The sequence below is a fragment of the Alternaria incomplexa genome, assembly GCF_024043165.1.
Source record: "Alternaria incomplexa strain BMP 0042 chromosome Unknown scaffold_2, whole genome shotgun sequence".
Taxonomy (NCBI): domain Eukaryota; kingdom Fungi; phylum Ascomycota; class Dothideomycetes; order Pleosporales; family Pleosporaceae; genus Alternaria; species Alternaria incomplexa.
In genome coordinates, this window is record NW_026249851.1 from 714,558 (window position 1) to 737,911 (window position 23,354).

At 53.0% G+C, this 23,354-nt stretch overlaps 9 protein-coding genes across 9 annotated transcripts; 6 read left to right on the forward strand and 3 right to left on the reverse strand.

Annotated features, from left to right (window-relative positions):
• Positions 1–839: 839 nt before the first annotated feature.
• On the forward strand, positions 840–2,749 carry J4E90_001726 (uncharacterized protein; the record flags this gene model as incomplete). Its single annotated transcript, XM_051431310.1, has 6 exons — positions 840–1,230; positions 1,286–1,477; positions 1,525–1,859; positions 1,909–2,042; positions 2,092–2,495; positions 2,556–2,749. 6 exons carry the CDS (start codon positions 840–842, stop codon positions 2,747–2,749), a joined length of 1,650 nt encoding a protein of 549 aa, XP_051294444.1.
• A 1,276-nt stretch (positions 2,750–4,025) lies between these two features.
• J4E90_001727 (uncharacterized protein) lies at positions 4,026–6,001 on the forward strand (the record flags this gene model as incomplete). The annotated part of the gene is made up of 4 exons (XM_051431311.1): positions 4,026–4,136; positions 4,203–5,693; positions 5,740–5,895; positions 5,945–6,001. 4 exons carry the CDS (start codon positions 4,026–4,028, stop codon positions 5,999–6,001), a joined length of 1,815 nt encoding a protein of 604 aa, XP_051294445.1.
• Positions 6,002–6,093: 92 nt separating this feature from the next.
• J4E90_001728 (uncharacterized protein) lies at positions 6,094–6,816 on the reverse strand (the record flags this gene model as incomplete). The annotated part of the gene is made up of 2 exons (XM_051431312.1): positions 6,094–6,477; positions 6,532–6,816. 2 exons carry the CDS (start codon positions 6,814–6,816, stop codon positions 6,094–6,096), a joined length of 669 nt encoding a protein of 222 aa, XP_051294446.1.
• A 908-nt stretch (positions 6,817–7,724) lies between these two features.
• On the reverse strand, positions 7,725–8,984 carry J4E90_001729 (uncharacterized protein; the record flags this gene model as incomplete). Its single annotated transcript, XM_051431313.1, has 1 exon — positions 7,725–8,984. One exon carries the CDS (start codon positions 8,982–8,984, stop codon positions 7,725–7,727), a length of 1,260 nt encoding a protein of 419 aa, XP_051294447.1.
• Positions 8,985–11,033: 2,049 nt separating this feature from the next.
• Positions 11,034–13,586, forward strand: J4E90_001730 (uncharacterized protein; the record flags this gene model as incomplete). The annotated part of the gene is made up of 1 exon (XM_051431314.1): positions 11,034–13,586. One exon carries the CDS (start codon positions 11,034–11,036, stop codon positions 13,584–13,586), a length of 2,553 nt encoding a protein of 850 aa, XP_051294448.1.
• Positions 13,587–14,134: 548 nt separating this feature from the next.
• J4E90_001731 (uncharacterized protein) lies at positions 14,135–15,086 on the forward strand (the record flags this gene model as incomplete). The annotated part of the gene is made up of 5 exons (XM_051431315.1): positions 14,135–14,138; positions 14,198–14,285; positions 14,334–14,405; positions 14,454–14,487; positions 14,544–15,086. The coding sequence occupies 5 exons, from the start codon at positions 14,135–14,137 to the stop codon at positions 15,084–15,086; spliced, it is 741 nt and encodes a 246-aa protein (XP_051294449.1).
• A 432-nt stretch (positions 15,087–15,518) lies between these two features.
• J4E90_001732 (uncharacterized protein) lies at positions 15,519–17,249 on the forward strand (the record flags this gene model as incomplete). The annotated part of the gene is made up of 1 exon (XM_051431316.1): positions 15,519–17,249. One exon carries the CDS (start codon positions 15,519–15,521, stop codon positions 17,247–17,249), a length of 1,731 nt encoding a protein of 576 aa, XP_051294450.1.
• A 339-nt stretch (positions 17,250–17,588) lies between these two features.
• Positions 17,589–19,177, reverse strand: J4E90_001733 (uncharacterized protein; the record flags this gene model as incomplete). Its single annotated transcript, XM_051431317.1, has 2 exons — positions 17,589–18,394; positions 18,493–19,177. 2 exons carry the CDS (start codon positions 19,175–19,177, stop codon positions 17,589–17,591), a joined length of 1,491 nt encoding a protein of 496 aa, XP_051294451.1.
• Positions 19,178–19,673: 496 nt separating this feature from the next.
• J4E90_001734 (uncharacterized protein) lies at positions 19,674–21,581 on the forward strand (the record flags this gene model as incomplete). The annotated part of the gene is made up of 1 exon (XM_051431318.1): positions 19,674–21,581. One exon carries the CDS (start codon positions 19,674–19,676, stop codon positions 21,579–21,581), a length of 1,908 nt encoding a protein of 635 aa, XP_051294452.1.
• Between the last annotated feature and the right edge of the window lie 1,773 nt (positions 21,582–23,354).

The following is a 23,354-nucleotide window of genomic DNA, read 5'->3' on the forward strand; positions in this document are numbered from 1 at the left end:
CCTGGGCAGCTGAAGGAGGCCCGATTGTTGGGAGAGATGTGCGTATATGGGTGGCCTGGCATGAATCGCGAAAGGCGAAGGATCCTTCGTGCTGCGCATTTGCCGCAACAAGACGTGGTTCCCGTTGGTCGAGTCGCCCGGCGTCAACGCGTGGTCCCCAGGGGAGCGGGTGAAGACAACAGCCGTGGCTGCAGGCGAGCCGCTTCCGCGCCCCGCTAGCAGAGCCGTGCTGCCAGGTGGCACGTCCACGACAACAGCCGTTAGCTTCACTGCAACATGAGCCCAAGTGGGACACCCGACACTCCTGAATAGTACTCCAGAGTATGTAGACGCATACAAGCACCCACTGAAAGACCACATTGGCCGCTCCAGTCCAGGTGCTGTTCAGCTGCGTTATCGTTGGGAGAATCGAGCCCCAGGGTCAACACGCAGACAATGCAGTCACTGGCAAAGAGCCGAAAATTTCGAGACGTGGGCTGTACAGGGCATGCTGCAGCTAGCAAGGCTCACCTGGAGTATCTTGGGCCTATCAGAGGCCGCTCAATGGCGTTGAACCGTTCGGAGGTTAGCTAAATCAACCCCCCTCGAAGGATGCGCGCTACTCCTGCATCTTCATCATGGGGATTTTCGGACCGTGGTGAAGATACCTGCCGTCCTCAAAACTCGCGGAGGTTTACTGGAAGCGATCAAGTGGGCGAATAGCGCGTGTTGGCTGGGACGCCTATATTCGAAGCCATGCGCCTTGGATTCTGTCTCCGAGCAGAAGCCCTGCCCGTTTCCTCGACATCTTGAAACCCACTGGAGAGCTCTGCTAAACTGTCGGAGCTTCCACGATGACGATGGAACTCTTTCGAGATGCCGCTCAGCGCAGCGTGTCGCAAGGTGTCGCAGCTGCTGTTCTGTGTGGCATCGTTTTCCACTTCTCAATACGACCATTCGAGTTTGAGCTGGTCATGTTCCACTTCATGGCAGCTTTCATTTTGAGCTTCTTCGGGATGTTCTACGTCTTCGGATTGGCGAAAGCCTTACTCTTTGCGACCAGTTTCAGCACCGGATTGCTCGCCAGCATTGCCATGTACCGAGTATTCTTCCACCGGTGTCGAAAATTCCCAGGGCCGTTCGCCGCGAAAGTCTCTAAATTCCACGCTGCAAGTCTCGCGGCGAAGGACGTCAAATACTTCAGAGAGCTGGAAAAGATGCACGAGCAGTACGGTGACTTCGTGCGCACAGGTGAGCGAACACCCAACTCAGGCTTTGCACGAGCAGATGTTAATAGTCAGCAAAGGTCCGCGAGAGATCAGTGTTCTACGCAAGTCAGCCGTTCCGATTCTTTACGGACCCAACTCGGAATGTTTGAAGTCAACATGGTACGGCCAAACCGGGAACGACCCAAAGAAATGTTCCATACATATGACGCGGGATTTCAACGGCCACCGCCTTCGTCGCCGTGCATGGGATCGCGGGTTTTCCATCAAAGGTGTGTATAAGCTCACGAGCTACACGAGTACCTCTAACTTTACAAAGCGCTCAACACCTACGAACCACGCATCAAGGCAAAGGCGGACTTGTTCAAGTCCCAACTGGCAACCAAAGGAGCAACGTCAATGGATGTGTCCACCTGGTCAATGTTCTTCAGCTTCGACGTCATGGGTGAGGTCGGCTTCGGCAAAGACTTTAACAATCTTACGAGCGGTGTCGAGCACCCTGCTATCAAGGGAGTGCATGCCCACATGACCATGCTGGGAATTATGAGCACGGTTCCGTGGCTCTTGAACGTTCTGGGCTCTATTCCTGGAGCGGCGGCGGGCTATTCGGACTTCTTCTCCTTCTGCGCAGGCCAGATTCGCGAAAAGCACAAGGTATGTTTTGTGATCGTACTACCGGTGACAGACAATTAATGAAATTTAGACCTGGGACGGCGAGAAGTATCCGCAAGACGTCGTATCCTGGTTACTCAAGGCTGTCAAAGAGAACGACGTCTCCGCCTCGCCAAGCCCAGAAGCCTTGGAGGACGATTCGAGAGTGATGATCATTGCCGGAAGGTAGGCAATTCTGATGTAGAAGCCCAAAGACACTGCTGACGATATGTAGTGAAACTACAGCCACCACGCTCGCAGGAGCTCTTTACTACCTCGCCAAATGCCCCGACAAGCAGAAAAGGCTCCAGCAATTCCTCGACCAAGCAATGCCGGGCGGATACAGCCAGTGGTCGTACGAAAAGGTCAAGTCGATCTCTTATCTGGATGATTTCCTCAGCGAGACACTGCGACTTCGTCCCGCCCTCTTGACCGGTGGAGCGCGCGAAACACCAGCAAAGGGCATCCAAATTGACGACACGTACATTCCCGGCAACACGAACGTTGTGGTTCCAGTCTCGCTCATCCAAAGAGACCCTCGATGGTGGCAGCAGGCTGAAGATTTCGTCCCAGAGCGCTTTGGTGAAAAGAGGTTAGAGATGGAAACTGATCAGGCTCCATATCTGCCTTTCTCTCTGGGTAAGTCATTTCATACGGTCGTCGTTCTAGACTCGCAGTCAGCAGCTAACATTCTCGTAGGCGCATATAGCTGCCCCGGCAAGAACCTGGCCCAAATGAGCTTACGTATCTCGCTTTCGATGATCGCGCAGAATTTCGACGTCTCCTTCGCGCCTGGAGAGAATGGAGAGGCATTTGAGAAGGAGATAATGGACACATTCACCGTGACGCTTCCGGCTCTTCAGCTACGATTCACTCCGCGCAAGAGTGCTTGAGTATTGGGTGAAGGATGCTGTTGAACATGCATCTTGGATGTGCCTCAAGTTGGGCCTGTGAAGGATGAAAGCTTGCGCATATCCGTATTCCAACTATGGGGGTTGTCAGCAGGAGGCTGAGGGTGTGTGGTAGTACCGAATTTAATGGGAGGGGTTGTGAATCCTCCGATTGTCATATGCAGCCATCCAAACTGGTTTTCTAATCGCTAGTGGTGGTGTTCCATGATGATGGTGCGCACAGACGTCGCCCGTACTAGTAGCTCTTTCGCGCAACCCGTTCTCCAAGCGGCCCCGGGGCTTGGTGTTGTCTAGATCTTAAAAGTATTCTGGTAACGCGACGCGCGAAGCGTTGGGGAGAGGGCGGAACAACAGCCCGCTCCTCAGCACAAGATGAAATTCGGGGGGTGGCTCGGTCTACAGGCATTCAACGTTGTTAGTCCGGTGTTGGTGTTTTGTGCGCGCAGTTCTTCGGAAAGATCTCGTCATGTTCGACCACGACGTTTTGTATTGTAGTGGGATGTTCGCAAAAGCCTATGCTCAAGGAAGCATCGCATCGCTCTGCCAAGTCAGAATTCAGCGTACACCGTCATCAAGCCCCCAATACTTAAAACAAAAACTCGGCTAAAGTTCCAGCTCAAACGTCCATTAGCGCTCAGGCCCAGAGACCAAAGGACGGCACGGATTCTATAGCGCACGCAGGCGGTACTTAAATTCCGCTCCAAACGGCTGTCTCCAGGGATAGGGGCTCGTTGCGCACTGCGCTCAGACACACACCTAAGTAATCGTAGGGAAGCTTGCCAATCTGGCCTCGGCTCTTCGGGACATCTGAAGCCTCCAAATAAAGTATAATTTGTGGCTTCGAGCTTCGACCACCTGAAAAGCATCTCACGCTCGCTGAGTGTTCGTATAATAGAAGCCAATGTTTCGTAGGCACATGCAACCGAGCGAGGGGCCTGGGTTAAAAAGCTTGTCGGGTGATCTTCCGTTCAAAGTAGCTAGGTATCCTTACTCTAGACCTGCTTGAGCTCAGCCTTTCATTGCGCCATGCTCTCCAGACCAGGTCTGGGGGTGTTGTAGTTTGCGACTGCTCCAACTTAACGTAGTGTCCAAGATCGCACAAAAGCCATAGTTTGTGGTTGAGCCCGGCATTCGGATCTCACTAGCATTGCCCAGGACTTGGAAAGAGCGAAAGCGCGTATATAGAAAAGATGATCGCCAGGTTTAATATGGTATCATCAGGACACTGCCTCTTCTTGATCTTCCAGCGCCAGTCATCATGCGCACCTCATTGTCACTCGTTACTTTGTTAGTTTCTCTGGTCTCTGCGGTACCAGTTGCAGAGCACGAAAAGAGACAGAATGCTGAATTCGACTATGTCATTATCGGTGTAAGTTGTCGCTCATCTAGCTTGAGCCAGCCTGTAAAGAGATGGTTGCGCTAACACGTAGTAAAGGGTGGTACCGCGGGTCTTACACTTGCGAATCGGTTGTCTGAAGACAGCACCATGAAGGTCGCTGTCATTGAGGCCGGTGCTCTCTATCAGATCGCGAACCCGCTTTTGTCGTCGACTCCAGCTGGAGATGTTCTGTGGTCGGGCTCCAGCCCATTAGATCAGAACCTTCTCGTGGACTGGAACTTCATTACCGCCCCTCAAGCCGGCGCGAATGGTAGGCGAATCAAGTACGCGCGAGGAAAGTGCCTGGGTGGAAGCTCGGCTCGAAACTTCATGATCTACCAGCGAGGCGATCGCGGCTCGTACCAGCGCTGGGCAGACGAAGTCGGAGACGACTCGTACACTTTCGACAACCTGATGCCGTATTTCAAGAAGTCCATCAAGTTTACACCACCCAACACCAAGCTTCGTGCAAGCAATGGCTCGGCCGAATACGTCGCGAGTGCCTTCGGTGCCAGCGGCGGGCCTCTCGATGTCTCCTACGCGAACTACGCTGGACCTTTCTCAAGCTACATGGAAGGAGGCATGAACGGCATTGGAATCCAGACTAGGCCTGACTTCAACTCGGGAGAACTCATGGGAGCTCAGTATTGTAGCTCGACGATCACGCCCGGCAACCAGAAGCGCGCGTCAAGCCAAACAACATTTCTTGAGGCTGCGAAGAGTCGTCCTAACCTCAAGGTGTATACTCTGACTCGCGCTGAGAAGATCATCTTCAATAGCGAGAAGCGTGCCACTGGTGTCCAGTTACCGCTTGGAATCGTCCTTACCGCAAAGCGTGAAGTGATCCTTTCGGCCGGTGCTTTCCAGTCTCCTCAGCTGCTTATGGTCTCTGGAGTTGGGCCTGCTGCACAGCTCAAGAAGTTCAACATTCCCGTCCTTGCTGACCGCCGGGGTGTTGGTCAGAATATGCAAGATCACATTTTCTTCGGCCCAACCTACCGCTACAAAGTCCAGACGCTCACGAAACTCGCCAATGACCTTCTTTATGTCGGCGCTCAATTTGCATTCGATTATGGCCTGCTCAAGAAGGGTCCTCTTACCAACCCCGTCTGCGACTTTCTAGCCTGGGAAAAGGCTCCTCGCAACCTTATCTCTTCAGAAGCTGCCGCAGCGCTGGACCAGTTCCCTGCATCCTGGCCCGAGATCGAATACCTCTCTGCACCCGGCTATATTGGCGATTTCTCCAATCTCTTCGCAAGCCAGCCCAAGGACGGCTACCAATACGCGTCCATTCTCGGCGCTCTTGTTGCTCCCCTCTCCCGTGGCTCAGTGACCATCACAAGCTCTAGCACAGCTCAGCTCCCTTCGATCGACCCGGGCTGGTTGACCGACCCCACTGATCAAGCCCTTGCAGTTGCCGCCTACAAGCGCATGCGTCAAGCATTTGCTACAGACGCCATGAAGGCTGGTCTTGCGGATACAAAAGAATACTTCCCTGGACCTAAGGTTGAGACTGAGGAGCAAATCCTTAACACCGTTCGCGATACCGTAAGTCTACCAAGTTTACCGAACCTGCATGTACTAACGATAGCAGTTGATGACTGTGTGGCACGCTTCTTGCACGTGCAAGATGGGAAAGATTGACGACCCAGATGCAGTCGTGGATAGCAAGGCGAAGGTTATTGGTGTGACCGGTTTGAGGGTTGTCGATGCTAGTTCATTCGCACTATTGCCTCCCGGGCATCCACAGGTATGTCATCTTATTCCGCCTCATTCGTGCATCACTGACTTTCCACCAGAGTACGATATACGCGTTGGCAGAGAAGATTGCCGACGACATCAAGCGCAGCCGGTAGGTCGCGCGCGCAGAAGCCGTACTAGACAACTCCATCGTGTTAATTGAGAGATTCAACCCCAAGTGTAACATATCGTCCACTATCATTACTTCTCACTGTAAAGTCACCTTTTCTGCAAGTTCGGGCAGCGTTGCAGCAACAACGTCCATCTTGCCAAACACATCGTCTAATGCCTCCTTCTCCAACAACGAGCAATACGCTGTCTTGAACCCTGCCCTACCCGCTGCGCTTACATCCCAACCGTGTGCAGCCGCAAACCAAAGATCACTAGCTTTGCTGTCAACACCAATCTTTTCTATCAGCTTCTCGTACGCCTTGAGATCCGGTTTTCCCACACCAACGTTGTCACACGTCACAATATGGTTGTTGTCGATGTCAATGTTGCCTCTTTCGAAGTAGCCCATAACTCTTGGACGGTCGCCACTAGTGAACGCCCAGACTGTCCAGCCAGCCTTCTTCATTATGTCCACACATTCCTTTGCACCTGGTCAGACTTCGCACTTCCTATACTCTTGCATGAAATATTTCACATCTTCCTCGGTCGCGACGCTGCGCGGCTCTGCTACGCCAGCAAAATGCAGGATGCGGAAGAAGATGGATTCGAAGACCTTCGCGAAAGGTACGTAAGAGCCCGAAATCGAGAGGTAGGTGTACTCACGCTCCGCGCTCTCTAACCACGCGAAACCAAGGAGACGTGCGGAGATGTTGCTGGCCTGAAGTTTGGGGCCCAGGCGTTGGTCGATGACGGCATAGAAATGCTCGTGCGACACAAGCGTGCCGACTATATCGAAAACAATGTGCTTCGCTCCGGGCATGATTCTCAACGCCGCTGGTGAGGATAGTTTGGTCGTGATATCTTGCTGATTCGTTGATTTCACATCGCGATGAGGCTGTTCATGCAAGGCGCGTCAAACATGCCCCGCGTGCCATCAGGGTGTTTGCCCAGGTGGGCTACGGTGCGATTACGTCATCACATAACGTGAAGTGTCCCATACTTGGGAACGCACACATGGCATTCTGCGTGTCACTAGGAAAATAATATCGGCATCTCATCATTTCTCCATGATGACTACATGTAATTGTATGACGCCGGGAAGAGCTCCGCAGAGATGGGTGCATCGTAACGGTTGACTCCGTCCCGTGAAATGGAGCTCTCGTCATAGAATATCGGTGCCTTCATCTTTAGTCAAAGAACCGTCACCATACTAATCACTCAACTTCTTCATGCGCTATCATCAGCTCATCTGAACCATCATTGTTATCGCATCGTTCGCAGCCCAAGCGGCTATCTCAAGTAGCACCAATGCATCCGATTGGTCGGCGCACAATCTTTCCCAATTAGGACCGAAACACCGTGCGATATCAAACGTCCGTTAACGGCGATGCAGATCTGGCATGCGACGCGCAGATGTGTTCATGTGGGGAAGAGGAAGGATAGAGATACTGATACGTCATGCTAAAGGAAGAAACACACAGGGTCAAAGCTATACCCGCAAATGCGTGTCACCAAAAAGAGCCAAAGACGTTGTGTAGCAAAGGCATAAAGATGGATTCTACATAGAGAAAGGGAGGGAATAGATGCGCTATGGAAATCATCGCTAAGAGTCATTACAAAGAATGCTGTCAAACAACAAACCCCAGAGTACGAGTTCAAAGCCTCAAGTACTCATAACACCCAAACACCAAGGCCATGCATCGTGAATCGTGATAGTCAAGACTTTGCTTACCAAGCAAGGTCGCTCTTCTCGTTGTCATTGCCACAAGCAAGACCCTCGCAGAAGTCCTCCATCTCTTTGCTGATGGCCGAGGCACCAGTGGGCTCGAGTTGCTGCTTAGCAGGCCAGATCTTCTGACCGGCCTTCTTCTCCTTCGCGCCGTGCTCCATGACGATCTCGCGACATCGCTTCTGGAAGAAGAGTGGGCCCTTCTCCATGTGTGGGTGCAGCTCACCGTTGACAAAGATGCCAGCCTCGATGTTCTTCTGCGCACGCTCACATAGAACCTTGTCCTCGCCCATGACGCGCTTGTAGGTGTCGCTAATGAGGTTGAAGTCCTCATCGTTCGAGTGCTTGTTGCGCCAGACCTCGTAGTACATGACTGACTCGGTAGGTGACTTGGGCATGAACTTCTGCATGAAGAGGAAGTGTTTTGTGACGGTGAAGGAGGCGTTGGGGAAGCAGTACGTGGAGCAGATCTCTTGGCCGAGGTCCTTGCGGTCTTGAGGGGTCTTGGGGTCGTGCTGGATGTGGTCGGCCGAGCAGTAGACGTCGTAGCTCTCGAGGTCGATCAAACCTGTTGTGAGATCGGGGTGCGTGCTCTTGCAGTGGTAGCACTCGTTGAAGTTGTCGGCGAGAATCTTCCAGTTGAATGGACCGTCGAGGTTCCAGGTGTGGTCAAACTCGTAGTCGTCAAAGTTGAACTGACCGAAGCGCGCCTGTTCGTCGACGTGGTCGAACTGTGACTCCCATGATACCTCGGGCTCCTTCTTCGCATCCATGTTGATCCAGACAAAGCCGTTGCGGTCGATGCGTGTGTGAATGGGGAAGAGACCGTTCTTGGCCTTCTCGAAGTTCTGGAGCTCTTGGTAGCCCGGCGCCTTCGCGAGCTTGCCGTTGAGGCCATACGACCAGCCGTGGTACTTGCAGGAGAAGATCTTGGCATTGCCACCATCCTTCTCGACTACGGGATACGCGCGGTGTCGGCATACGTTATGAAATGCGTTGATCTCGCCGGACCGGTCCTTGGAAACGACGATGTCGTAGTTGGCGACGTTGTAGCGAAGGAAGTCGCCCGGGTTGGCGAGTCGCGACTTGTGGGTAAGAATGAGCCATCTTCGGGTGAAGATAGCGCGTCGCTCGAGTTGGTACATCTCTTCAGAGGTATACCAGTTGGCGGGGAGGGCCCGTACGGGCTGGTTCTCTGGTGGAGCCTGGGCGGCGGCTGAGCCGCCAAAGCCAAGGTAGCTCAGGAGTGACCCGACCATTGTGAAGGATGCGTGTTGAAATGTAGTGTTATGCTTGTAGTAGGATAGTGGAGTACTAAAGGTAATTGGAAGCGACCACAATTGTGTGTTGGGCAAGTCTGATAGAGAGGATGGACGTCAGGTTGAGGATGTCGCAGGCGTTATTATACCCTCTTCTCGAGGTTCTTAACTCCTCACTCTTATCAAGTAAGACAAACAACTAAGTCCCCATGGGGTTATGGCTTCCATTCGCGCCCGAGGAGCGATAACCAGTGGGACGTGGGAACGTAATTCGGCTGCAGGTGACCGTCAAGCGCCACACAGCCTGACTATTTTTGACGTCTCTCCGTTACCGCACGTTCTGCCATCGTGATCAATTCAACATTCTAGAATGCTGTGCTAGAGCTCAACGGCGTCATATGACTGGGCAGCGTCGTATTACCCCAGAGTAGTTTCATTGACTGTGCATACAATGCAGGAGAAAATCATGGTGACTGAACGTATAGACCATTCTCGTCATTGCCCCTCATGTTGGCACGGACTTGAATGGATCTGATTTCCAAATGCGGACAACGGACGCCAGCCCAAGGCGCGATCAGACTGCGACCACCAAGTTCTGGCGGGACTATTACGGTCGCATTATCCAAGTGCTATCGCGCTCTTATCGAAAATCTTCACTGAAGATGTTGATCGCAGCTGTTATCGTCGAGATATCGAGATAGCGATGCTATCTTGATGAGCTGTCCGGCTTGGATGTAGTACCGCAGCTGATAACGTCTGCTGGACTACAGCCCATGATACTCTGATCGAGGGTGTAGAGCGAACGTCGGAGCACACGCACCGTTGAGCGCGTTGTCATTGAGTGCGAATGACGCCACGCGAGTCGCGCAACGCATACGACAGCAAAGCGTCACTGGTCTCGGTGGAAGCGCCCTTGTTCGTGGATGGTTACCACAGCAGCTCGCGTGTCACTACCCCTCCTGACGATATGGAGAGTAATCGGGAGGGTTTGGGTGCTTTTGGCAATCGCAGTCGTGAATTTGCCGGCTGGTGCTGACAGCGCAGCAAGGTGTTACGTTGGGCCTGCCCTAACACTGTAGGTGTCTGGGTGATTTGGCGATATAAGCTGTCGCTTGTCTCGCAGAATCGACTCATCGATGAACGCAACCAGAGACAACTTCAAAGTGAGTCCATTGCGAAGATTGCTCAGGGCGCGACTCAGTGATCGAAGGCATGCGATGTGGGTGACACCACACGGGTCGGCATCATGGGCCAGATCGGTCTGCCTTTCTGCACGTGGTCCTGTGCGGTTGCCGATTAAAAGGGGTTTGTGCTCTCGAGAAGCCCCGTAGGATCGAGGCTGGGTCCGGGAGGGTTGTTGTCGCATGGTTTTTGTTGCCACGCTTTCAAGGCCTAGTGTCTTTCACACCGGCTTTGTGGGTCGCGACGGGTTGGCGCAAGGTTTGATGGCGGAAAGTCACCCTCAATGTTGAAGCAACGCTTATCCTTGTTACAATGATATATTGTAGCGAGCAAGATCGGTGAATCTTTGCGGCACGACAGCCGCATTAGGTTCGATTGACGGGAAAAGCATGCTAAGCTCTCCATACTATGCATACTTACCTGAGATCCAGGTCTGATATCAGATGAGACGAATTTTGGGTTGGAGTAAAGATCGTGAAAAAAACGGGATGGTGTTGCGCACACGCGAGGCGGGGTTGTTGCAGGCTATTGTAGTCCCGAGTCGATTTGCCTCCATGCGTCCGCACCATAATCACTAATCCCAAAATGGACATCAGGACCCTACATCCACGACTGGCATCTTCCCCACCAATGTCGTAAGTATCGCATGCGGGGCGGTGGGCTGCTTCCGTGCATCACGCTGCCGTTGGCCACTCCATGGGAATTATTTTGCCAATTGAAGTTTGCGCTGCGCTTAGTTTCGGCTCCTATGATGGCAGAGCGTAGTGAAATGGTCCGTTATCGCGAGTGCAAGCAGCTTTAAGAGGAGTTCGTCCTACAGCCTTGGGCAACCAACTGTCCAATTCCATACTTTTCAACTCTTTTGCAATGGCGACCTCCCAGCGCGTTGTCATTATCGGCGCCGGCGTTGTCGGCACTAACCTCGCTGACGAGCTGGTTTCACGAGGATGGAACAACATCACCGTCGTTGAGCAGGGTCCATTGAGCATGCCCGGTGGCTCAACATCGCATGCGCCCGGTCTAGTCTTCCAGACCAATCCCTCCAAAACGATGACCTTACTCGCGAAGTACACAGTCGAAAAGCTGCAAGCGCTCGAGAAAGACGGTCAAAACTGCTTCAACCAATTGGGTGGCTTGGAAGTTGCGACAACTCCAGAACGACTGGAGGAGCTCAAGCGCAAACACGGATATGCGCAATCATGGGGTATCGAGGCAAACTTGATCAGTCCCGATGAATGTCTCGAGAGGTACCCTCTCCTTAACAAGGACATGGTGCTAGGTGGTCTTCACATTCCAAGCGACGGCCTAGCACTAGCAGCTCGTGCGACACAGATCCTCATCGAAAACACGCGCAACGCCGGCGTCAAGTACCTCGAGCACACCGTCGTTACCGGAATCGAACAAGCGGACGGCCGTGTCACCGGTGTGACGACCAACAACGGTTCTGTACCAGCGGATATAGTTGTATCGTGTGCTGGCTTCTGGGGCGTAGAGATTGGAGCTATGATTGGGCTGAAGGTTCCTCTCCTTCCTCTAGGGCACCAGTACGCGAAGACTACAGCTGTCCCCGGTCTCGAGAACCGCGAAGTCAACAAGAAGATCAACGCCATGAACGCCGAGCTGCCGATCCTACGACACCAGGACCAAGACTTATACTACCGAGAACATGGCGAACAGTTTGGTATTGGGTACTATGGCCACCGTCCGATGCCCGTCAAGGCTTCAGACTTGGGCGTGACACCCAAACATGTCGATGAGAAGCACATGCCTTCTCGTTTGGACTTCACACCCGAAGACTTTGAGCCTGCCTGGAAGGCCACCAAAGAGCTGCTTCCAGTACTGCGCAACACTGAGATCGCAGATGGTTTCAACGGTATCTTCTCTTTCACGCCAGACGGTGGATCCGTCGTTGGACAAGCTCCCAATCTCGACAACTTCTGGGTCGCCGAAGCCGTGTGGGTGACACACTCGGCCGGTGTAGCTCGAGCTGTAGCAGAGACCCTTACAGAGGGCCGTTCAACTATCGACATTGCTGAGTGTGAGTTGACACGATTCGAGGAAGTCCAGCTGAGCCCGGAATACGTCAGCGAAACCTCGCAACAGAACTTCGTCGAGATTTACGACATCATCCACCCTCTCGCGCCGAAAGAGAACCCTCGCAACCTTCGTGTCAGCCCCTTCTACGCACGACAACAGGAACAAGGCGCCTTCTTCTTGGAGGTAGGAGGCTGGGAGCGTCCACACTGGTACGAAGCGAACGCAGGCTTGGTCAACACCCTCCCGGAAGAGTGGAAGCCTGTTGATCGGGACGCCTGGTCGTCCAAGTTCTACTCACCGATTGCCGCGGCGGAGGCCTGGAAGACACGAAATGCAGTAGCGTTGTACGACATGACAACCTTCCACAGGTTCGAGGTGTCAGGTCCTGGTGCCGTCCACTTGCTCCAGAGGTTGACGACCAGTGACGTTTCTAAGCAACCCGGCGCCATCACCCATACATTACTCGTCAACGGCCACGGTGGCGTACTGAGCGACATTTTCGTTTCGAGAATCGAGGAGGACCTTTTCCAAGTAGGTGCAAACACAGCGACCGATCTTGCCTACCTCACGCGCGAAGCTCGCCGTCAACACAAGCACACATCCGGTCAGTGGGCTCAGGTGCGAGACATCACTGGAAGCACATGTTGCCTTGGTCTTTGGGGTCCCCGCGCACGCGACGTCATTCGCACGGTGAGCTCCGATGACTACAGCAACAAAGGCTTGCCATACATGGGTGTGAAGAAGACAAGCATAGCTGGAGTTCCCGTCACCATGTTCCGAAAGTCGTTCGTCGGAGAGTTTGGTTGGGAGATTCAGACCACACCTGAGTATGGCCAGCGACTTTGGGACATATTGTGGGAGTCGGGCAAGCCCCACGGTCTAGTCGCTGCTGGTCGCGCTGCCTTCAACGGACTGCGAATCGAGAAGGGCATCCGAGCCTCGGGTTCCGACATGACCTCCGAGCACAACCCTTGGGAGGCCGGCGTGACGTACGCGATCCAGATGGACAAGAAGGCGGACTATGTTGGCAAGGCTGCGCTGGCGCAGCTTTCGAGGAAGGCAGCGTCTAAGCGACTTCGATGCTTGACGGTCGACGACGGTCGTTCGGTGGTTCTGGGCAAGGAGCCTGTCTTCGTGGAAGGTCAAAGAGCCGGCTATGTTACCAGCGCCGCTTTCGGCTACACGGTACGCAAGCCTGTCGCGTACGCATGGCTACCCAGCACTGTGAGTGAAGGGAAGACCGTGGAGATTGAGTACTTTGGCAAGAAGATCAAGGCCACAGTGACTCGCGATCCATTGCACGATCCTCAGGAGCAGCGCTTGAGGGATGAAGGATCATCGGAGAAGCCGGAGCTGCAGAAGAGGCTGAAGGCGCTGCTGTAGTTGGGACGTTGTAATGTTGGACGATTGTTATGACTGTACATGAGCATCGGAATGGCGTGGCTGGGTTTGATTTAGGTGTTTGTCAGGCGTATGGGTACCATTAGTTCCATGGTAGACACTGTATTGAAAGATCTCCTCGTTGAAACGCGTCGTGCCTGATCGCTTGTTGTGATAAAGAATATGTGCCGCATGCCGCGCCATTTAGGATGCATCGTGTCTTTGAGGCGAACGCGTCCGGCAAAGCTCGACGCGTTTCGAAGTGGGCCGCTTCTCACGTGATGGTGTCTTATCGATAAGGAGCGATAACGTCATCATCACCTCGGCCTTCGCGGAGCTCCATGGCCTCCTCAACTCTCCGCCAATTTCTGTTCGGTGTCTTCCTCATGAGCGTGTTTACTGCAACCATCAAACGATACTCGCTAGCATCAATCTCCCGCACTTTAACCAAGGTAAGCGCGAGCAATTGCTTCCACAATCTCGAATCGGAAGTTGACGCCAAGCAGCCATCGTCTCCAGCTGCACGCGCCATGCATATCCAATCAATCCCCATGTGTACGAGCACCCTGATGGAGCATCTCGAGCCATCAGACACACTCTAACTCACTAATCAGGGGAGGGTTCGGGCAACAACTATGCCTACCTGGTCTCAGACGACAAGACTAAAGAAGCCGTTATCATCGACCCTGCCAACCCTCCAGAGTACGTCGGAGACATAGGGAAGAAGGTGCCTAGCTGACTCCACTGTAGAGTCCTACCCGTATTGCGGGAACAGACTACCACCGGAGGTCTCAAGCTGACCAAGATCATCAACACTCACCAGTAGGGCAACCGCGCTACACAATGCGACTTCGCTGACGTGTCGGATAGCCATGGAGACCATGCAGGAGGCAACGTGGATACAGTAAGTTTAGGAAGAAGCAAGCAGGGTGGAAGTTCATCAGCTAACCGTCCTCCCAGATCAAGGCATTCGGCCTACCTGTAATTGGCGGTCGTGACTGCGACAAGGTCTCCGAAACCCCCAGCCACAACAGTACCTTCAAGATCGGTTCCATCAACGTTAAAGCGCTCCACACACCATGCCATACACAGGACAGCATATGCTTTTACTTCGAAGACGGCAACGACCGCGCCGTTTTTACCGGAGATACACTGTTCATCGGCGGTTGCGGGCGATTCTTCGAAGGCACTCCAGAACAGATGCACAAGGCTCTGAATGAGACCCTAGCGGCTCTTCCAGATGATACAAAGGTCTACCCTGGGCATGAGTACACGAAGGGCAATGTCAAGTTTGCCAAGAGTGTGCTGAACAATGATGCCATCAAGAAGCTCGACACATTCTCACAAGAGAACAAGCAGACGCAGGGTAAGTTCACGATTGGCGACGAGAAGAAGCACAACGTCTTCATGCGCGTCGACGATCCCGAACTCCAGAAGGTTACTGGCAAGACCCAGCCAATCGATGTCATGGGAGCGCTGCGAGCCATGAAGGACAAGTCATAAGACGGAATATTGGCACAAATAAAATGGCATCATAGCATCCTGCTATGCTGCTTGGACTAGATGCTTACCTGTAGAATATCTCCGTGAATGATTCACGTTCATCTGTGCTTGTTTAGATGGAAAGCCAACAGCGCCAGTAGCAAAAGAAGTATAACTGCGGGGAAATTCTGTTAACAAACTATGAGTGCAGATTCGGCCTCATGTCTCTGGGATTTGATGAGACCAGTGATGGGGCGCCTGAGGGCAGATGTTCGCGAGGGATGCAGTACTTGACTCACAAGCGATGACTGGACTTGCGGTTCGTAATATTTAAGAACACCATTGTTCCATCCGAAAGCGCAAAACAACTTCAAAGCATCTTCTTCGGCTATTGACTATACCTTTTTTTGTCTTGCGAACAACGAATTTCTAAGAACATAAATATTGATCTTCATGACTGCCAGCGGTATCACCATGAAGGCGCTCAACCAACGTATGAGACCGGACCAGCAGGAGACGCTACCACCCCACAAGTACTACGAGAACCGCTATACCTTAGTACAGAGTCTGCGTCAGAACACATGTGCGAATGGCATTTACTCTTCCTTCGTTCCCAATCTCCTGGACCTTGGCGCGTTCCGCGCTCGACACGAATCTATAGCGACGGGCCACCAGCTCGAAGACGTAGAGTATATAATACGTGGCCGCATCGTCACTATTCGTAGTGCAGGAGAGCGTCTGCGCTTCTATGAAGTTCAGGTGGGCGAAGACAAGATACAGGTCGTGTGTCAGGTGACTGAACGAGATGACATCGAAGCATACAAGCAGCAACACGAACACCTCGCGAGAGGCGACCAAATCGGTGTGATCGGGCACCCAGGGCGAACAGCACCACGAAACCGACCCGTAGGCGAGCTCTCGCTCTTCGCGCACAAGGTCATCTTGCTAGCACCCAGCCTGCACATGCTGCCCAAGACGCTCACTGACGCCGAAACGCGACACCGCGACCGACCCCTCGACTTCATTACGAATCGACGCAGCCGCGACATGCTGCGCACCTGGGACGCAATGGAAGTCTATATCACCACGTTCCTGCGCAGTCGCGGCTACATCTCAGTCGTAACACCAATCCTCTGCCAGCAAGCCGGCGGTGCAGCAGCCAAGCCCTTCATCACCCACCACAACGATCTCAAGCGAGACATGTACCTCCGGACTGCTACTGAGCTCCATCTCAAGCCCTTAGTCGTTGGCGGCATTGATCGCGTGTTCGAAATCGGACGTGTGTTTCGCAATGAAGATATGGATCTGACTCACAATCCTGAGTTTACAAGCTGCGAGTTCTATCAGGCAGATGCTGATTATGAGGTGATGATGCAGTTGACGCAGGAGATGATTTCTGGTTTGGTGAAGGAGGTGACTGGGTCGTATGTGACCAGGTTCAAGAGTCAGACTGGTGACGAGTGCGAGATCAATTGGGAGGGGCCGTGGGAGCGTATCGATATGATTCCAGCTCTAGAAGCTGCATGTGCTGTCAGCTTTCCTCCTCCATCTGAACTTCATACGGAGGACAGTCGGCAATTCCTTCTCGGCCTCTTGGATGACCGCAACATCGTTTGCTCACCTCCGCATACGAACGCCCGTCTGCTCGACAAGCTCGTCGGGGTCTACATCGAATCGCGCATTACGAACCCCACGTACATCATACACCACCCGAAGCTCATGTCTCCACTAGCCAAGACGCATCGCGCAATCCCTGGCCTCACAGAACGCGCTGAAGCCTTTGTCTGCGGCCAGGAGATTTGCAACCTGTATTCCGAACTCAACGATCCGTTCGAGCAGCGCGAGCGCTTCTTAGAGCAAGCGCGGCAGAAGGCTCAAGGCGACGACGAAGCGCAGGGCATTGATGAGGAATTCATCAAGGCGCTGGAGTATGGGATGCCGCCCACGGCTGGGTGCGGGCCTGGGCTTGATCGCATCTTGATGTTCTTGACGAACAACTACTCAATCAAGGAAGTTTTGGCGTTTTCCATGATGAGGGAGGAAATGAAGAGGGGTGGAGGTGGGCCTGCGAATACTCAGATTGATCAGGTGGTTGAGAAGGGAGAGCGGGTTCGGGCGCTGAGGGCGCAAATGGCAGCGCTTGAAGCCGAGATCGCGGGGCTGTCCATCGAGAATTCAGAATGAGGTTTTGTGGCTAGGTAGTGAAATTCAGCATTTACTCCCTCGGGATCGATGAGATAGGACTAGAAGTGAAGAAAATCATTGGCGTGAGATGTTGATTCCTTCGTAACACCATACCTCGTATGCTATCTTACTCGTAGAAATTCCAATAATACCGGCACTGTGAATACCTCCGAGATCGCGAATCCCCTGACACACCTATCAATGAAATCCTACCAACCCGAAGCTTGACGAACGCCCCTCTTAGTAGGCATCGTCTCCTGCTCTTCAGTTCCTGAAAGTCCAATGTTAGCACTTGCTCTAGGAAGTACCCTGAATACAAAAAGAAAACGCTGGACAGGATTATATGTTCGTACTCAGTCGGTGGACCACGGGGACCGAGCTTGGTGGCAAGCTGCCGTATTCGGTGATGACCATGTTGATGTACTGTGCGGGCGTAACGTCGTAGAGGACCTGGAGATGATGCAGGTTCTTTGCATCGTCAATCCATTTGAGAACGTCTGTGGTATCGGCAGGTGCCTCTTCCGATGACGACTTGTCGTCGCTCTTCGAAGCCGTAAACCGTGACTTGAGAGGAAGGAGCTCGCGGCGCTCAGCCTCAGAGAGGATTTCCTCGGCAGGGGCGACTTCATTTCCGACGATGGAGTCCAGCGCCACTTTCTCGGTGAACTTCACTGATTGGCAGAGTACGATGACGGGCAACGAGTGAGAGTAGGCAAGCATGGAGACCAGAGCTGTGCCAACGCGCGAGTAGAGGCGACCGTTCGACATCATCGCGTGGGCACCCAGGAAGACCTTCGTCGCGTCCTTAACAGCGTGCGAAGCTCCTGTGATGAGATAGTAGCGTACTGAGATGCCGTGGTTTGCGAGTTTTCGAGCTAGCTGCTTGCCCTCGAATAATGGCTTTGAGTCCACGACGATGACTGAGAAGGGTTTGCCGGACTGGTGAGCATGTATGATGGTCTGTTCGACTATCGAAGATGCCGCGTAAATCAGAATGACATCGCCAGCTTGGATCTTGGTAGCTGCCAGGTCACGGATGAGTCGGTCAGCAGCTGTAACACGTTCGCGGATGAATATGTCGATTTCTTCGATGAGGTCTCGCTTCGCCTCATTCTCCGGAGTTGAAGGATCTATCTTAATGATGACTGGAAGATGTCAGTATCTCTTCCGACGTTCTCTAGAAACCCCGACGCTCAGTTAAGTCATGTCTGCTCTATCAGTTCAATGTGAAATTCCCACTTACTATCCTTGAGCCATCGGATGGCGTTTCCCATACTGATGCTGAGCGGTCGACAGCTCTTCAGGAACTCGATCTGAGGACCAAGGTGATGGCTGGTCAAATGTCGGGCCAAACTGTTTCCTGGGGGTGTTTGATAGGCCTCGATCACTGTCTTGAACACCAAGAGCATGGCCACCATGCGTGCCGTACTACCACAGATGGCGTAGCTGCTATACTGTAGGCCCAGCGCGAGAACCGCAGGATGTACATCTTTGGACGCGCCGACAAGAGATTGTTGCTTTGGCTGGCTGTAGAGATGACCAAAAAACAGACCAGTCTGTTTTGGTTCTTTCCCCTTCTTCGTCTTTCTCTCTGAGTCTTTCACGATTGGTGCGTTGGCTTGCGATGATTGCCGCCATGGTGGCTGTGGTCTTGACTTGTCGTCTTTTGGTGTCTGCTTCGATTCTTTTTGCTGTTTCTGGTTTTCCTTTGGAGGTCCTTGCTGCTGGTTTGGCATACCAGACGCAGCCTTGGCTTGGGCTCGCTTTGCTTGCTTCTCAGCCGCCTTTTGCTTTTTCAACTCCGCTGGTGAGAGCTTTTTGGGCCCGTCTGTGGCATCGCCGTTTGGTGTTGCAGGTGCGCCTTCTTGAGGTGGTACTACTGCCGCAGCGGGTGCTGGCGCTGGCTCTGCAGCGGTTGTCTCAGACATGGCGGTGCGACTCTTCTCTTCTTGTCGTCCTTTTAGAATTGGAATGTGGCCAGTCAGGTGTGGAACGATCAGGCGTGGTGGGGCAAAATCAAGTGTCGCGGCGTGAAGTTGGTCCCAAATCCAGTATCTCCAAGCCTGCAGGTTTTCTTGGATTGGTTTTATTAGGTGGAGTAGTGCAGTGCGTGTATGGTCCAGTGTCGCTGGGCAGGTGGAAATTTGATAGAGACGCGTGAATTGAGTCAGAAGTTTGGTCGCCGCTTCTGGTTAGCGCAAAAACGGAAATGTCCCGCAATGATCCCCGCGCTCCCTGCGTCATTGGGCAGGCATCCATCGCGCCTTCTCCAACAGCGCAAACATCTTGTTTACGCACACGTCGTCATTGCCAGCTGGAGCAGGCTCCATTACTTCACACTCGAACAACGACGCCTCTTTATATATTCCTCTACTATACATTCGACCCGCCGAAAAAGGTGTCTAGACGCCTCGCAACCCCAAAATGGCCGACACCATCAACTCCATCACCGACCTCCCCCTCGACATCCTCGTACTCGTATTCCCATACCTCGATGCCAAGAGCTTCCTCGGCCTCTGCAGCACGTGCAAAGCCTTCCAGCAACCGTCAATCCGATTAGACCCAGCGTACTGGAGTTATCTCGCTCGAACGACCTTCCGCGTACCGAACCAGCCAGTCGTACAACATGACGGCGACCGCTGGCAGAAGATGTATCGCCGCATGCTCACCCAGAGCCGCGTATACACATGGGGTCATAACTCGCACAACCGCTTGGGGCATGCTTCAGACCCGGAGGACCACGCACATGGTCGGACGCCTCGAATGAGAGGGATGAGAGCTGGGATGATGCGACCAGGCAGGCGCATGTACAACGCCCATCAAGCTTTTCCGACGGAGATGGACAAGACACGAGAACTAGGAGTCATTGCCGACATGCAATGTGGTGGCTGGTCCACGACTTTGCTCACCTCTAAAGGTACCCTCTACACTGCTGGCGCCCTTGATGGCCAGAGGATACTCATTGCTAGCGGGCCTCTGCAACCACTCCGCTTCCCAGAAGGCTATCCCTCAAATACCTCCGAGGCCCAATACGAAGAGCCGTCTGTCGCCATCCGGCAGTTCTCCTCCGGCCGTGCACACATACTTGGACTCTCCGACAGCGGCCGAATCTGGTCGTGGTACGATGTCAAGAAGCCTGCGCTCCAAGTCAAGTTCGCTACTCTGCAGCTGAACGAACTCTCCTTGAACGAGAAGTCGAACGCGACCTCCAACTTCGGACAAGTAAAGCAAGTGGTAGCAGGATGGAGCCGCAGCTCGGCCTATGTTCATGGCGTTGGCATCGTCGTCTGGGACCCCGTTGAGCGAGACCATGGCGATGAAGGTACAGACACTATGCTTGTCCTGGAACATGCCGAAGTTCCCAAGACCGGCTACCAGCATGTCAAGGGCAACCGCGATTCAGATGAGCAGAGAGTTCTGCGTCAAGAGGTTGGAGCAGTACTGAACTACGTTATCCTGGAGCACTTTGTGCTGTTCAGCACAGACCTGGGTAAGGTGTTCTGTGGACGATTCGAGGAAAAGAATCGTGTCGAGGATATTGTTGAGCTCCAAACTCTGCGTCACGACCAGGGAGCTCCTCTTAACGTTCAGGGCTCTTTCCGCAACTTTGCCATCTTCAGGGACGATGAAGTAATTACCGGCGACCAGAACTATCTCGAATCATGTTGGAGCAATCGTCACAGTCCAGGGGATGTGCAGGGGCTGAAGAAAATTCCAGCCTTGCAGAACAGTAACGTCATCTCGATTGCTTTCGGTGACTATCACTATCTGGCACTCCACTCGGATGGCAAGATAACTTCATACGGTACCGAGAACTCAGCCTGTGGCGCACTGGGGTTAGGCTCGAACGGTGATAACCTAGTCGGGAACGCACGAGGTATCGTGTATGACCGGTTCAATGGCAACGGACAACTTGTCCCTCACGCCTACACACGCGGTCGTCAGATCTGGTTCGACGCGAGGAAAAACGAATGGCTCAAGCAAGCGGTTCATGATGAAGCACACGCAGAAGAGAGCCAAGAGCGCAGGGAGATGTTCAGGACCGACCCCAACGTCCAAGGCGAGGTCAGTGAGTGGTTCGAGCAGGAAGGAAGAGCCTGGGATCAGGACCGTGGTGAAGACGGCCTCGGTGCCTATTTCGCTCTTCGGGTGAGTGCTGCAGGATGGCACTCGGGCGCTTTGGTTCTGGTCAACGAAGAGTTGGCCCAGAAGGAGCCCACATACAACCGCGAGGATGTACATTTCCCCAGACTCAAGCTCTCTGATGGCAGAGAGATGCCCGGTCAGAAGGATTTTGACGAGTGGAGAGAGGGCCGGCCCACGCCAACCTAGGAAAAGACTGGACAGCCTGGAGCCTACGTTGACGTTGGATTACCTACTTTGCAAGGTTTTAGCTTAATGTAGCCTGCAGACCTGTTCGGGTTTTTTTCTTGTATGAGGTGGGCCCAAGCTTCAGCTCAACACATAGGCTGGAGGACTCAGCGCTACTCAGGAGGCCTGCCATCAGTTTTACAAATACTACATGCTCCTATCGCATCTTCCCCAAGTAACCCACTATCTTGGCAGAGATCTGCGCGTTACCGTTCAGGCTGGCAAAAGTCCTTCTGATGCCTGCAGTTACTGCCGACGTGGTGGTAACGTACCATGCAGTCTTTCCGCGAATGAACGAGGCGGTAGCTGACCGGTCGGAAGCGGGGTGCACGTTGTGTGATGTGTTGCTCAGCCTCGAGTAACCCCACAATCTGCGCGATCATCCTACACCCGCCTGACAAGTTCATCAAACTACAACTTTGTTACTTCCGATATGGCGTCTACTGCCTCTTGTTTCTTCGATCTTCTACTCGTCGTTCTGAAACTACTGGAGAAAACGTGTCTGTTGCTCAAACTCACTGTTGGGACTTTCCTGCGTCGTTTGACTGGCCGACATGATGCAGAACCCGTTCATATTCCTAGCCTGGCCTCTGTCACTTTCAACGAGCTTTGTGCAACCTGTCAGGGTATCGTCGATATCATCAGCCATCCGGGATGGCATAAAGATCTTGTCCATCACGAATCACTTGCATCTCTGGAGAACTCTTCCGAGCAGTTCTGCGGGATATGTTCGGAAACTCTCGGATACATACAAAGAGAGCTCGCTGATTACTCGGGGACATTGTTCCCAATCAAATGCGAGTCTGATACTTCGTCAGCAAGCTGGCAAAGCTCTTTCGAGTGGATGTTGACGTCGGATGGTGTGAACAACTTTAGTCTGGGTTTCACATTTGAGGTCATTGAGACGCTTCGAAGTAAGCATTGGCTAGAAGCATCTATCAATTGGATTGATTACTCACTTTCACACACAGGCGAACACGCGGCGTACAAACCCGCTTCGTCAACATCTTCTCCCGAGAGTTGGAATTTGATCGATCGCTGGATGGGTGAGTGTACTCAAAATCATGTTCGGTGCAACGCAACTATTCCCGAACGCTGGTTCCCGTCGCGGGTGCTGGATGTCGGCATTTCTGATGAAGATCTCATACGATTAGTGCATCGTAATGACGTCCTTTCTGGACAGCCTTACGCGACACTCTCTCATTGCTGGGGAAAAGACCATCTTATGCCTATCATGATGGTATCGAATATACATTACTTTCAGGAAGGCGTCAATTCGTCATACTTCACGACAACGTTCTTGGATGCGTTTAGCATCACTCGAAAATTGGGCCTTCGTTATCTCTGGATAGATGCTTTTTGCATCATACAGGACGACGTGAGCGATTGGATCGATGAAGCCAGTCTAATGAGCCTCGTGTATAGGTATTGCTTCCTCAATATAGCTGCCACTGGGTCACAGAACTCCGCCGAAGGTTGCTTCTGGGACAGAAACCCACGAGCTGTACTACCAACTGAGTTATATATATCCTGGATTGGTTGCAAAGAGGATGCAATAAAGAGATACCTAGTTGTATGCGAACCTGATGTGTGGGCTCAGAAGCTCACACGTGAACCGCTAAATCAGCGTGCCTGGGTACTCCAGGAGCGTATCCTTTCGCCACGTGTTCTTCAGTTCGGCCGAGGGCAACTTTTCTGGGAGTGCAGGCAATTTGTTGCCTGCGAGACGTACCA